Source organism: Aythya fuligula, chromosome 4 (assembly GCF_009819795.1).
Source record: "Aythya fuligula isolate bAytFul2 chromosome 4, bAytFul2.pri, whole genome shotgun sequence".
NCBI lineage: Eukaryota > Metazoa > Chordata > Aves > Anseriformes > Anatidae > Aythya > Aythya fuligula.
The window spans coordinates 27766251-27780146 of NC_045562.1; the positions used below are offsets into that span (position 1 = coordinate 27766251).

The 13896-nt window shown below is 40.8% G+C and overlaps 1 protein-coding gene across 2 annotated transcripts in view; it reads right to left on the minus strand.

Moving 5' to 3' along the window:
• KLHL2 (kelch like family member 2) overlaps positions 1 to 11841 on the minus strand; it is a 56240-nt gene extending 44399 nt beyond the window's left edge. The window contains exons 1-4 of one of the 2 annotated variants that reach the window (XM_032186864.1): positions 11742 to 11841; positions 9409 to 9534; positions 4848 to 4954; positions 271 to 392 (exon numbers count right to left, since the gene is read on the minus strand). In XM_032186864.1, coding sequence (XP_032042755.1) covers positions 271 to 392; positions 4848 to 4954; positions 9409 to 9534; positions 11742 to 11764 — 378 coding nt within the window. In that variant the 5' untranslated portion in view covers positions 11765 to 11841. Of the gene's footprint in view, positions 1 to 270; positions 393 to 4847; positions 4955 to 9408; positions 9535 to 11741 lie in introns of those variants that run through there. The other variant, XM_032186865.1, reaches the window with a different exon arrangement.
• Between the last annotated feature and the right edge of the window lie 2055 nt (positions 11842 to 13896).

The window sequence follows — 13896 nt, forward strand, 5'->3', positions numbered from 1 at the left end:
TGACAGCATTAATTTTTAGGCTGAGTAGACCATCTATATTACTGTATTACATGAGGTTTGGTTGTTAAGCCCATTAAAGTCAACAGACTTCATTTATTTCAACGGTCTTTCAATGTGAACCAGAATTTAAACAGTACGACTTTACAGGCACAGGGTCTGAAAAACTTCTGGTTTGCAGAAGAGATTTCCCTCAGAGTTGAACCACACTGGCAAACTAAATGATTCTGTGGATTACACCTCTGTGGTTGTAGAAAATATACTCACTCTTACCTGCACGTTTTCTTCTGTAACTTGGATTTCAGCAGTGTAAATATAATCAATAAGCATCCTGAGGGTCCAACCATCAACTTCCTTTATTCGAACTCTCTTTGCTCGGCTTTCACTCATCTCACCTACAAATACAGTTTGGTAGTCAAACAAATTAGGTAGAAACACAGGTCAAATTTAATAGCTTAATAGTAATTACTCCTGCCTACAACAGAAATGCTTGTGTATCATCAGTTGTAACAATAAAGCAACTTTAAGAATTCAATTTTCCCTCCCTTCCTCTCTCCAAAGAGAAACGAAGTCTGCTGTTACCATCACGTGAATGCTACCTGGGTTAAGGCTTTTACTACTGCTAACCTATTTTTACCAGTATACAATATCAGTAAAATGTTGTTTTCAAACCTAAGTAAGACCCTTCGATTCAAACACATACAAAAACATTTTGCTGGCAAAGCAATCCATTATATACACTTGCTTTATTAACTTCTTAATTGAAGGAGCATACCAAATGCAGTCTGGGGTCATTTTACTTAAAAAAGAAAAATTCTATCCCCACAGAAAAATTAACATACGTACTTGGGTTGCCTACTTATTATTCCTTCTGCTATAGATCTGATTTAAGAATTAAAACTCAAACTAAGATAAAATGGAAAGCAAGGGAAAACTTGTTAGATCTTGTTTTGTGGAGGCTGACATGCTGGCTGTATGCCATTGCTGATCTTCATAGAAAGTCCTGCAAATAGCTTCCACCTTCTAAAATATGATGTTTCTCAAAATGCAACATTTTGTTTGCATCCAAAGTAATTGCCTAAGGATACATTTTGAAGAAAGGACTATACCTTCTCTGTGGGTACCAACCACACATCTGGGCATCTCAGACCTTTAACCCTTTATTGCACCAAATTGCACTGAGAAGTGAAATATGAACTATGCTGGTGACGTTGATAGATATACATAAACTCTCACTTTGGAAAAGTATATCCCTAACTCTGGATATATCCATTTGTTCTTCTACATTGGATAAGTTTTTATTTTTCTCCCCATAACATCTAGATAGAAGGGAATTGATGAGTGATTTAACCTACACAACCACAGAGCAGACAGTGGGGAAAAGAACCATAAGATGCTCATCACTGCTGATACTTCTTGAGGAAGTACACTCGTTTTCATTGTTTCTTACCCTATGTCCTCTAGGATCGATGACAGGCAGTGCACTTTACCCAGAGTATCACTAAGAAATCTGTTACTGTTATTCATGATGTTTTTTAAGCTCAAGGCTAAGGAATTTATTTTAAACCAACTAAAGTTGGTAGGCAGTGCAGAAGACCACCTACAGCAATGTACTACTATTTAATGTCAGCACCAGTTTCTAGCATTCTGGAAAGCCCTGATAATGAACCACAAGAAAAAGAGCAAAATCCAGCTCCTATAGACTTCTTCCACCCCCCTCTTCTGAAACATTTCCCTACACCTGTGAAAGATGATAGTAGCGTGTTCTTTGCAGGACCCTGAGTTCCAAGTTTAAACTTCTTTGACAAAGATTAAGCCTATTGATCTTCAGAGCATGCATGCAGCAAGTTATTTGTTATGCAAGCTGCTGTGGAGGTGGTCCCTTGGGAAAATCATGTATGTGGGAGAGCAGAGTTGGATATTCTGCAAGCACATTGGTTTTGTTTTCAGATTTTGTGTAAAGGTTTCTGAAACGATGGATAGGCATCTTCTCAGTTTAACAATACTACCCAGTACCTACAAGAAAAAAGGAGGCTTCTACTTTGCATGCTAAAAGGAGATGCAGTCTTACTACGATGCTGAGAATGAGTCCTCATGATCCAGACTTGGTTTGACAGACCATATGCAGAAAACCATCAACTCACTTCCTAGGCATTCTCAGTCTAGAATTCAGCCTTCTGAAGCACTTGTGTCACAGACAGCTGCTCCACAATACCCTCACAGAGTTGTTAGTGACATGGAAAGGACAGTGCTGGGCTGCTCCAACCTCCCAAACAGGAGCAGCAGAGCAATTGGGGAGCTCGAGTTACTAAAGGCTAACTAAAATCTAATATGGTTAGCTCACAACAGTAATGTAAGGAAGGTGTGGGGTTTTGTTTTGGTTTTGTTTGTTTGTTTTAGTTAAAAAAACAACAATTGTACATTTGGAGAACACAAACAAAAAGAGCAGGTAAGCGCCTAAGAATAGATAATTCTCTCTACACATAGGCTGTGGCAAAAACAGAAAATAAACTCAGGTCACCCACTGAAGTGCCCCTTCACTGATGTTTCATAATTCTTTCCTCTAATCATTTAGGCATATTTGATTCAGGATCACGATAAATATTTCTGAAGAATTTCACTGAAGAATTCACAAATAACTATTCCTGATAACATACACCTGGATGGTTAATTTTTCTTCCCCATTTGCCCTTACTTACAAGATAAGTGTTACTAACTTACTAAATTTTGTAACTTTAAAAGGCAGTAACTTTTTCTTCTGGATATTTAATTGGGTTAGTTCTATTAGAAGTGCAAACAGGGAAAAAAGAAGTCAGAGGTTTTGAGCGCAGTTAATGCTAAACCCTACGCTGAACAGCCATGAGTACCTAATGACTCAGAGAAAGATGGAAGTAACCTGCAAATATGTGCCTAAATATAAACTTCTAATTCCTAGTCAAGAACAAGTAACCCTGTAGCTGGTTAAGGGATCAAATGTACTTATTTGAACTTCCAGGTTACTGGATCAGAATACCTGAGAAGCGTGAATCGCAGAATTCACAGAGATAATTATCAGGATTATTTTTGTGAAGAACAGCTGAAATATACTGACAAGACACTTGGTCCTTGCTGAGAACAGCATGTAACGGTAGTATAAAATCTGTGGATAAGTTCTGAAGCCACACATGAACTCTATTTAAACTCCCACTGATGTGGTTCACCAACTATACAAACACTGCCCCAGATGCGTGGGTTAGAACGTCCCTACCCTTTCCTCAAGTGAGCATTCCCACCTCCCACTCCACAGGGGGTCAATGAAGACCTATGTCTGAAAACATAAAACAAGCAAAACTTCAAGAGGGAGTGAAGTAAGGGAAGAAACCATGATTTCAGTGATTCCGCTTGGAGAGAGGCCATGGACACTGCTGCGCTGGCAGCAGAAATGCACTCAGAAACAAGCAGAAATGTCTTAACCAGGCCGCTGTATGCCATGGAAAGCAGGAAACAAACCTGTACTATGAGTAAAGAATATTTTCAATGTGACAGTCAACAATAATTAATCTTTAATGCAGAACTAATTTAAGAGGCTTGTGTTTCTCCATTACTTGGGTGATGAACTGTAAATCTGTTTTCATTTTAAATTTAAAGAAATCAGTGAAGTTAAGAAGGAATGTGTTAGTCACCTGGAATATCTGTCACAACTATATACAAAAACTTGAAGAATGATTAGAAGAACAGCTACTTAAGTGGAAGCTTTGTGATGTTTTATACACAACTTGAAAGCGTTTCTTTCTGCTCGTAGTGACTCCTCTCCCAGCTTTGGTTGTTTCATAACATTTGTGTACAGAATCAAAACTATCCTGAACTCTATACTTATTCAGTTTCAGTAAAGTGCTTGCTAATAATCAGCTGTTTCCCCAGGACACAACAGTATTTCAAATTATATCAGTCTTCCAGTTACATACAATTAGGGTTATTAAAACTCCATTTTGCTTGCATACTAGCATGCCAAGAGTCACGTTTTTTTACTCCATTTGACCTGGTGCTCTGAAGTAATACATTGCAGAGAACTCTTTTAATTTCAAACAGGCAACATTAAGGACCAAACCAGCACAAGATTTGAGAAGGAATAGAGAAAACTTTCAAAATTAAATTTAACAAGCATTTAGTAGCATTCTGTCTTTGACTTCAAGTTTTACATGATCTCAATGTGATTTATAACCGTCACGGAATTAAACCCACAGTACAGGAATTCAGCTGTAGGGTACTATGAATCCAACTCTATTTTAGCTTAGCAAGCCTTCTGGCATTCCTATTGTAGCAACAACTCAATCAGCACGGAGCAAGCAGAGGCAGAATCAAGCCTGCACAGAAAAGTTGTGGCAATGATGCAGAGTACATCTGTCACAGAGAATTATCCTAAGTGGACTGAAACATGCACTCCAGCTACAGGCAGCCAAAGCCACAGAAAGCTTTCTTATCTACTAACAGCCTAGAATACTCATGAACTGAAGAACGCAGCAATGGTAGTTGTTAAAGGACATAATTTACTTCAGAATTCACATGAAAGTTGTTTTAATCTTCTTTTGTACAGGTAAAATGATTAGTCTTCAAGAGTATAACAACTCTACTATTTCCAGCTTACTTAAGTTACTCAAATTAGTTTAAATAAAGGACGCTTTAAAAATTATTTGCCATGCTACCAGAGGTTTAATTGCCACTATGTCCTCAGATTGCAAATAAATTCATAGAAAGTTTCTATTATCTTAACTAAAAATAAAATGAGATCCTAAAAGGCAAAAGTTATTTAATTTTGTGCATTATACAATTGGATTGGATTAAAACATAGTAAATATTGAAACATTTGGTACCTGTAAACATGGCATGGAAGTAGGGACTGCAGGCGGCTAGCACAACTCTATGCGCTGCAATTTCCATGTCTTCAGCTACTATCGTCACATCACACAGCAAGTTTTGACTATTTAGAAATATCAGAGAAAGTAATTTCACATATGCGAACCATAGTAGGAAAGCACAAAATAACACGATTTCTCCCTCCATGCCCTCAAAAAGAGGCAGGCAGACAATGTTGATGAAGCATTGTTTTTAGATGTGCTATAAAACCTCATGGCGATTACTCAATAGGATTACAGATGGTGCTTGGGTACACAGAACTTTACAAAAGCAAACAACTGAATTGTGATTTCTTCCAAAGATATTATGTTTTCTGCACTGAATAACAGAAATTCATATCAGCCCGATTTATAAGCCTTCTCCCTTGAAATCTGGGCTTCTTTGGATACCTGTAAACAATTTGACATACAAAAACTAAAAAATTGAGGTAAAAAATAAGACTTTACAGATAACACATACTCCAAACTTTAGTTTTGATGCCTATGTCACATTATACTGGAAGCTCATGCCTACTTAATTGTTCAAAATCAGTACCCAATCATCTCTATATTTACCGCTTTCCATGCATTTTTCAGACATAGTTCTTGTATACAATAGCAATTATTTTTTTACTCAACCTAGTTTAGAATGTATTGTGTTTAATTTCTTGTCTTGCCTGACTCTACCTCCATTACATCCATTTGCTTTCTTGTCCTTTACAATCACAATCTGCATCTCCTCTCTCTTCTGTTGCAATAAAGTAGTATCTCATTGAGAGCCGTTCCCAGCACAGATATTTCCAACACAGTTTACAACTATCGGATATACCTCTTCCAGTTAAATCCACCACCAAGTGTACTCTTCTTTATCTGATTTTCTTGATGGAATGACAAAAAACACCAAAAGCCTGAAACTCCCCAGCATCTAAACAGTCTAAGTCAAAGACACCTTTTCTTCCCTTCCTATTCCAGCAGTCTCTCACTACAAGTAGCATATAACTGACAAAACTCAGAGCTAGAGCAACAAGTAATCAAGGATGGGGGAGACAAGTACATTTTAACAGCTCATATTATTAGGGACAGGGTTAGAGCTGTGTGTCAGTCCAGCAGTCCTTATTCTCAGTACTTTTGAAAACAAAACTTTTTACCTTTCCTGAACATAAATCGCAACCAGAAGGCAGACTTTCTCGTGGTCTGCAATTACCACACAGAGTAGCAGCACAGATGGGGTGAGGAGTTGCATTTTTCCTCTTACAGAGAATTAGAGCTGTCAGCCAAACTGCTCAGATATTGACCTTGGTCCCAAGAAAACACCATAGCTACCCAGCCACTGCAACCATCCAATTTCTTTAAGCACAGCCTCAAGAAAGAAGGCCTAGTGCAGGTTACACACCAAAAATTCTGGCAGCCACAACTAGCCTTTGGGGTCATACAGTAAACCAAGCACCAGCTAAATATATATATTTTTTTTTTTCCTCTTTCAGCTCACAATGCCTACAGCAATCATCTAAGCCTCCTAAGTTTAGTGTGCAGTATGGTTATTATAAAAAAAAAAAAAAAAAAGTCATATAATGTAAGGTAATGGCCATATCCAGATGAACCAGAGGAGCTTGAGAGAAATCATTACATTTATTATACAAAAATTGACACTGAAAGCTACAAATAAGAGGTCATTAGTTACCAAAGCCAAATTACCAATTTTTTGAGATTCTTGCACTTATCCTGACAACAACAAGAAAAGGTTTTATCCTTAGCTGCACAGAAATACCCAAGCTATCTGTGAAGCCAGAAGCAACAGAATTACAACAGTGCAAAACTGCAGCCAGTTAACAACATTGTACAATATAGACAAAGCAACTTAGGGGTAGTCCAGATTCATCCCTAGCTTGGAACTGCATTAGATGAACATGCAATTAGGTGAACATGAACATTGCGTGAACGCTACTACAAGCTGGCAAGCAACATAAACCACTAAACAAAGAAACAAGCTATGAACTTAGTTCACGTGCTCCAGTGCAAGCATCCTGTGGCTCCAACACCAACTCAGCACATCCATTTCACCAGGACACACTAACTTATTTTAGAAAAGCTTTCCTTTTGAAGCAATATTATAACAAGTTTCTTGTATAGACTAACGAAACAATCATAGCTATGGTGCTACACCATAGATGAAAAGAGAAAATGATAAATGGAAAAAAATAAGAATAGATTTTAAAATAACTACTGTTTACTAACTTGCTGGTTATTCTGGTTTATATGGAGGAAGGTCGTTACAAACATCTTCAAAAGATTTTGTTCAAGTCTTGTTTGTAAGAATGAGAATTTAAATAAACATAGGCAAGGTCAGATACTATTGTCATAAAAGCAAGTTATAATGAAGAGCGAAGATAGACATTAGAGGTTAATTTCTTCGTGTGTCAAGAACTAATTAGCTATCCTAATGATCCCTCTGACTCAGTGCTGAGGTGATGGTGAGTAATGAAATGACAAAAATTACCAAGGACAAAATTATTCAAGTTTGTCAAAATTTGAAGGCACAGAAAAATCCTCTTAGGGGCAAATAGAACTGGGTAACTTGGCAGCAGCCAAAAAAAAAATAATAGGAACTCATCGACTTGAACATTCCAAACACAACACATTTCAGACACTTGAGCAGATGATTTGTTCACTAGTTATCTACTTTCTGGAGAGTACACCTCCAGCAAATACCTTCTTGTGCTACACTAATGAAAAGAACTGAGATAGAATCCACTATAAGTAGTCAACAAAATCAAAAATATCATTTACTTGATTAATGCAAGGTCTTCATTTAGAGCAACAAAGTCTGAAACATACCTAAAATATTTCAGCTGATTATTTCAAATTGAAATACATGCAAAAATTAATGTTTATAATCTCATCTAATTAGCACTTACCATTTTAAAAGCCATGCTAAGCTTAAACAGTAAACATCGCTGCATCAACTACCTTATTTAATAAGAACTACAGTTAAGGTTTGCATGGCACTGCTCCTGTTCAAACTTCAACTATTTATATATGTAGGAAAATTGCTCAAATTGCTTCTACTGCAATCCCAATTGAAGTAACCATGGAAATGAAAGTATATTCTGAAAATAATCCATGCCCTTCAACAATGCACTCTGCTGGAAGACCATGCATATTTTACTTGCAAGGCGACAAAATGCAGGTAACATTTCTCCCTGCTCAAATTGCCGTATGCTAAGATTCATTCTCAGAAATTGGTCTTCGTTTAAACTCTTACTCATCGTTAGGAAGTCAGGGGCCAGTGACTCTAGCTAGGCTCTATTGCGCTCCTCAGGACAGTGAATGTGGTTTCTGGGATCCTTGGAAAAGCCAAGAATGCCTAAGTAAGGTGAAGCAACAAACAACGGTGTTTCCAGCATAATTAGGCTGTAACATACTAGAAAAACAGCCTCTGCTTTTATCCCATTATCCTCAACTATGGAAGTCTTGGAGGTGGCTTCAAATCATTTATAGCCAATGTGTGATTTTCTCCAATCTTCCAGTACTGTCACAGATAGATAAATACATTGATCGTATCCCAGTATCTACCACAGTATTAAAGACTTACCCATACAGATCAAAGATCTGAAGATCAAAGGCAGTGGCACACTTTAATACGGTATCAGTTACTGCCGTTGTCTAAGGTGAAGCCTCTCCAACTGTTAATGTCATATGGGAAATAACAATCGGCTACAGGATTTTAACACCCTCTGCTATTGTCTATGCTGCAGAAACATTTTATTTATTTAATTTCTCTATTGTTGCTGTTAGCTATAAAGCTGAACTGTCGGTGATAGTTGTGAGTCCTAATTACCAGAGCTCAGTTGTGAGCTCTAATTACCAGCTGTCACAGTTTTCAACACCACCTCACCTACTCATATGTAGAAAATAAATCAATATGGGTGCTAAGAACAGCGTTAGCACCAGTCCTCCGGTTTTGCTGAAATTGATGGTGGTATCACTCATGGTCTTATAAAACTTATCAAGTGACTTCCAACATTTGACTTGGGAGTTCATAAATTGTTCCTATGGAAGCATGCAAAAGAAAGATACTTAAGCAAAGAAAGCCTACTGTCAGTTAGCTTTACATTGGTTAGACTGTGACCTACGTCTCTGGATTAGAAAATTTTAACATTTTTCTAGCTCGTAGACCTTTACAAAAGTCAACAACAGACATGAAGAGCCTTGGCCTCAATTCATAAAGTCACTTCAAATCTACCTGGGATCAGCTACTTAAAAGACAGGATCAGTAGGTGTAACTCCTTAAATACATCCTCTATGCATTTTTCAAGCCTCAGAAACCCAGTTCGATTAACCTACGAAAAGCAGAAACATACTGTACCCATTACAGCTATTATCATGTGACTATCATTTATCTGTCACTTCATTGTATATCTAATCTTCCCCATCAGCTACTCTTCTGAAATTGCTCATTCCATTTTTAGAACTTAATAAATGTAATTGAAACTAAAGCTGTATTACAGACTCCAGGCAGGTGTATACAGTGAAGTAATACCTTCTTAATTCATTCATAACTTTAAAAGCTTTCTTCATGTGCCACGGATTCACTGTAACAGGACAGTGAATTTCAGTGTTATCATCTTTCAGATCCAAGGGCTTCTGATGGCAAAGTTTGGTGCATCTGAAAGAAAAAAATAAAAAGTAAAAAGGTTAATACTTCTTTCTACACCCCCATATCATCACTCTGGTTTTGCCACCTTTATTTTTGGAAGGGAGTGAATGGGACTTGCAGCTCAGCTTATTCTTTACTCCAGGTAATTTTAGTTTCCCTTTTACCAGCAGCATATGGTAGGAGGAGAAGTAGGTAGAATTCCCTAGGAGCAACGAGTTGGTGACCAACACTAGCAAGTTTGACAGAGGCAGTCAGAGCTAACAATAAGCTGCATTACAGAAAACACAAACAATGCCCTAGAATAAAATATACTCTGAAACAAGGGGAGAAGCAGTAGCAGCTCTGCAACTACTAGCCTAGTGCCAGTACAGACGGATGGCAGAACACATCACCCATCACCTCAGTCTCTCAACACCTTCACCGCCTGCCAAAACAGAGCACAGCTCTGCCCTTCCACCAGGACCTCGCTTACAGGTTCATGCAGCTTCCAGGTCATCTCCTCTGACAGGAAGGCCACATGACGACTCCTTTAATTCTTTGGGCTTTCCCTAGCAGCAGCATGAAACATAAATGAAAGTGACAAAAATTGGTTGGTTTTGCTTATCCACTCAATCTACTGAAAAGCAAAAGTGACCAATCTTAGATTTTCTCACTCTCAAAAACCCACACAAAATAGCGAGAGAAAAACTGAGCAGTGTGAAGAATCATTAGCTCCATCCACAATGAACTCTTTATATGAGAAACGCCTCAGTTCTACAGGCAGTTCGTTCTGTAGCAAAATGGTTACGTATACCTCTCAGTCACTACCACTGTCTAAGCAGCAAGTGGATTCTTCAAGCCAAGCCAATGAGTTCTGCATTCACAACCACAACGCTACCTTTACCAGATAAATTTGATCATTGTTCTACTTGGAAAATCCTTAGCATCAGTGATGCATTCACCTATACTGACAGAACTCCATTCCTGAACCTCCAAACTAGAAATAAGCAAAATATACTGGGCGCTGAAGTCCCTTGGTAGGGCAACTGACCCTGGAACATCAGAGATCTGATGTGAAATAAAAACCCAACTTGTTCGCTTGCTTGGAGTAAGAATAGTCAAACTGAGCATACAGATAGGCTCCCAGAAACCCAACCTCCCTTCCACCATACCTAAAACTTTTTACTTGGGCACGTCTAAGGAAGCTTTACAGAAAACTTCACGGATAATTGATTTAAGATTTTCACTTGTACCCCTGTATGCGGTGCTCTGCAACAGCTTGTAAAGCAAAGTCGCGGGCTCTAATTCTCATCATCCCAAACCTAGCTACTAATTTTGGAGCAAAAGAGCACGAAAGCGCATCAGGCAGTAACAGACAGCTACCAAGTGAGGCCCATCTGCGGGGCTCCAGCTGGCAGTGGCTGCACTGCACCACGAGGCCGGTAAGAATTAAGTCTGAAGCTCATGGACGCGACAGGACTCGGGACTGCGAGGAGCCCAGCAGCAGGGAGCAGCTCTGCATCGCTCGGGAAAAAGAAATCAGGGGAGACGCTACAGCACGCACACACATGTTGCTGTGCGGAGCATCCATCCCATCTAACGCACTTCTTCAGGCAGAGCATTGACGGAATTCACCCCAAAACCGACAGGGAGGACGGGTGACATCAGGAGGCATCCACACCCCGCCGGCTGCCCGCGACCTGCTTTAATTAACGCAGCCAGACACCAAGCCCCCCGCGGCGGCGCCGAGCGAGCCGGGAGGGCCGGGGCCGTCCCCGCAGAGCCCTGCGACAGCCCCGGAGCCCTCCGCCCAGCCGGGGACGGGGCTTTAGGGGCGGCGGGGCCGGGGGCAGCGCCTCCACACCGGCACCCGGGGCCGGCGGCTGGCCCGGGGCAATGCGGCGGGGAGCGGGCAGGGGCGGGATGCGGTGCGCCGCTGCCTCCGAAGGGGAAAAAAGGGGGAAAAAAGGAAAACAAAAAAAAAAAAGAGAAAAAAAAAAAGAGAGAGAGAGAGAGAGAGAGAGAAATAAATGAAAGAAAAAAGAAAAAGGGGAGGGGAGGAAAAAAGGAAAAAAAAATAAAAAGGGGGGTAGGGGAGGGGTGAGGAAAGGGTGGAAGAAGGGGGGAAAAGGGAAAAAATAAAATCCGGCCGCTGCACGCCGTGAAGCTCCCGGGGCGCCGCGATGCCCGCAGCCTCCAGCCCCCTCCCCGCGCCCCCCGCCCCGTCCCGCACTCACACGGGCGGCAGCAGCATCTCCATGGCGGCTCGTCCCGGGCTGGCTGCGGCTGCGGCGGGCGGCCGCCAGCACCATGCCAGCCGCTGCCCGGCCCGGCCCCTGTCCCCGTTCCTGCTCCTGCCCCTGCCCCTGCCCCTGCCCCTGTCCCGGCACCGGGTGCGGCCGGCGGAGCCCCGCTGCCTGCGGCCCGCCGGGAGCCGCCGGCGCTGCCGCTTCCGGGGCCGCCACACGGCGCCTGCGTGCTACAGGGGGAGGAGGAGGAGGAGGAGGAAGGGCAGGAGGAGGGGCTGGTGGTGCCGGTCACTTGCCCTCAGTCCTGTGGAGGAGGTCGCTGCGCTTCAGCTTCTGTGAGGTGCTTCTCAGCCCTCAGGGGAAAGCTGCGTGCTGCCCCAGTGCTCCATTTCTGGCAGCGAGAGGAGCTTGAGGGCAGCGCGTTTCAAGCAAAGCAGAAAATGGCAGGTGCTTTCTGGGCGAAGGATGTTGCATGTGAATACCTGAAGTCTTCGCCAACGTGTCTAATGAAATCACGCTACTAAAACTAAACGCATTTTAATTTTTTTGCTTAATGTTTGCAAATCTCCAGTAATATTCCCCTCTAGGAAAAGGCAGCTTTAGTTTCCTCCTCAAGTTCTCTCAGTTGATGTTCAATTTGGGAACACTTCAGAAAATTTTGAATGGGGTTCCACTGGAGACTTTTCTAAATGAAATTATCACAGCGCCTGTTTTTTTTTATGAAGTCTGTGCTTCGCATCCGCTGAATTAGTCTGTTCTCAATAAACAATCAGGTTTCACTCTGGGTTGTACTGGAGAAGATGAGCTACTGGTTAAAGATTTCAAAGAAACACCAAAACCTGCTTGCGTGGCAGTCTGCCCCACAGGGACTGGCCTGCAAAAAAGCATTCTCAAATGAGGCTTTAAAAGTATTCCTCTCAGACTGCTCCACGGCGCATGGTATAGATGGTTGAGGTCTGAGTGCATCAGCAGGTCTGGCCGTGGTGGGTTGGGTAGTGCTGATCACTGTCACGTCATCTCTTCAGGATTCTTCATCGCAGGGTAAACTTGTGCACTGTTATTTCACGAGGCAAGTGTCCTGTGACCTATCTTACCAGTAATAGACTGCACTGTGGTGAAGGATCCCCATTAGACTATGAAGTCATTGTGAACTTCTCTGGAACCTAACGAGGAAACATTTCTGTACATTACTTGCACAAGCACATAGGCAACTACAGATTCTGCCACTTGTTAACACAGCAGAACTATTCAGTAGTATTCATTCTTAAGCGAACATAAAGCATTTCCAAACTGATTTTTGTCATCTTCTTGCAGAGTTCTTTGGCTTTTGAGCCAAATGTTTTATGTGAGCTGAAGTTACCTTTGATGCAGAACATCAAAAAGAAACAAAAATAGGACAGGGATCTATTTTTTCCTAAACTTTGTCTTTGTACTTCAGTAATCTTGAAAGGAATCATACACAGCTGTAACAGAAATGATAGTATCCAAAATACATTATGTGGTTATGGCAAAACAACTGAGATACCTAACCATGAGAAAAGACATTTGAATACAATATTTGGATTTTTATGGGATTACACCTGATCCAATCCCCCTTCTGCTCTGAAAAGAACTTTTAGAGAAAAAAAAATATATTAATAAAAAAATATATTTAAATATAAGCAGGAGTGTATGTGTAGTTTAGAAAGGAAATAATCTAAGTTTCTTGACTATCATAAAAACAGCTGCCATTTTTGTTTATGCAGCAGCAATTCAAATCACTGCATTTACTGAGAAAATTCACTGCTGTGGCTATGTCTGCCCCTGTAACAACAGTTGCACCCTTCCCACTTGTTTTACAGTACAATGCTAAGGAATGCTGCCAATGCTTAGTAATAACTGCACACTTCTTCAAATACATTGACACTGGAAGTGCTTTACTGATAAAGAAATACAGATGCTACACATCAGCAAAGTACATCCACTGAAAATGAAGCTATACTTACAAAGCTCTGCTTTCTAGCAAGATAGTTCCACAAGTTACAGACACCTACAAATGACAAGCAGTCTTGGTAAAAGTCGAAATATCTGCACATACATATGCCATCCTATCAGCATTTTTAAGGGATCACATGCCATGCTGGCATGGTCATGCTAGAAGAAA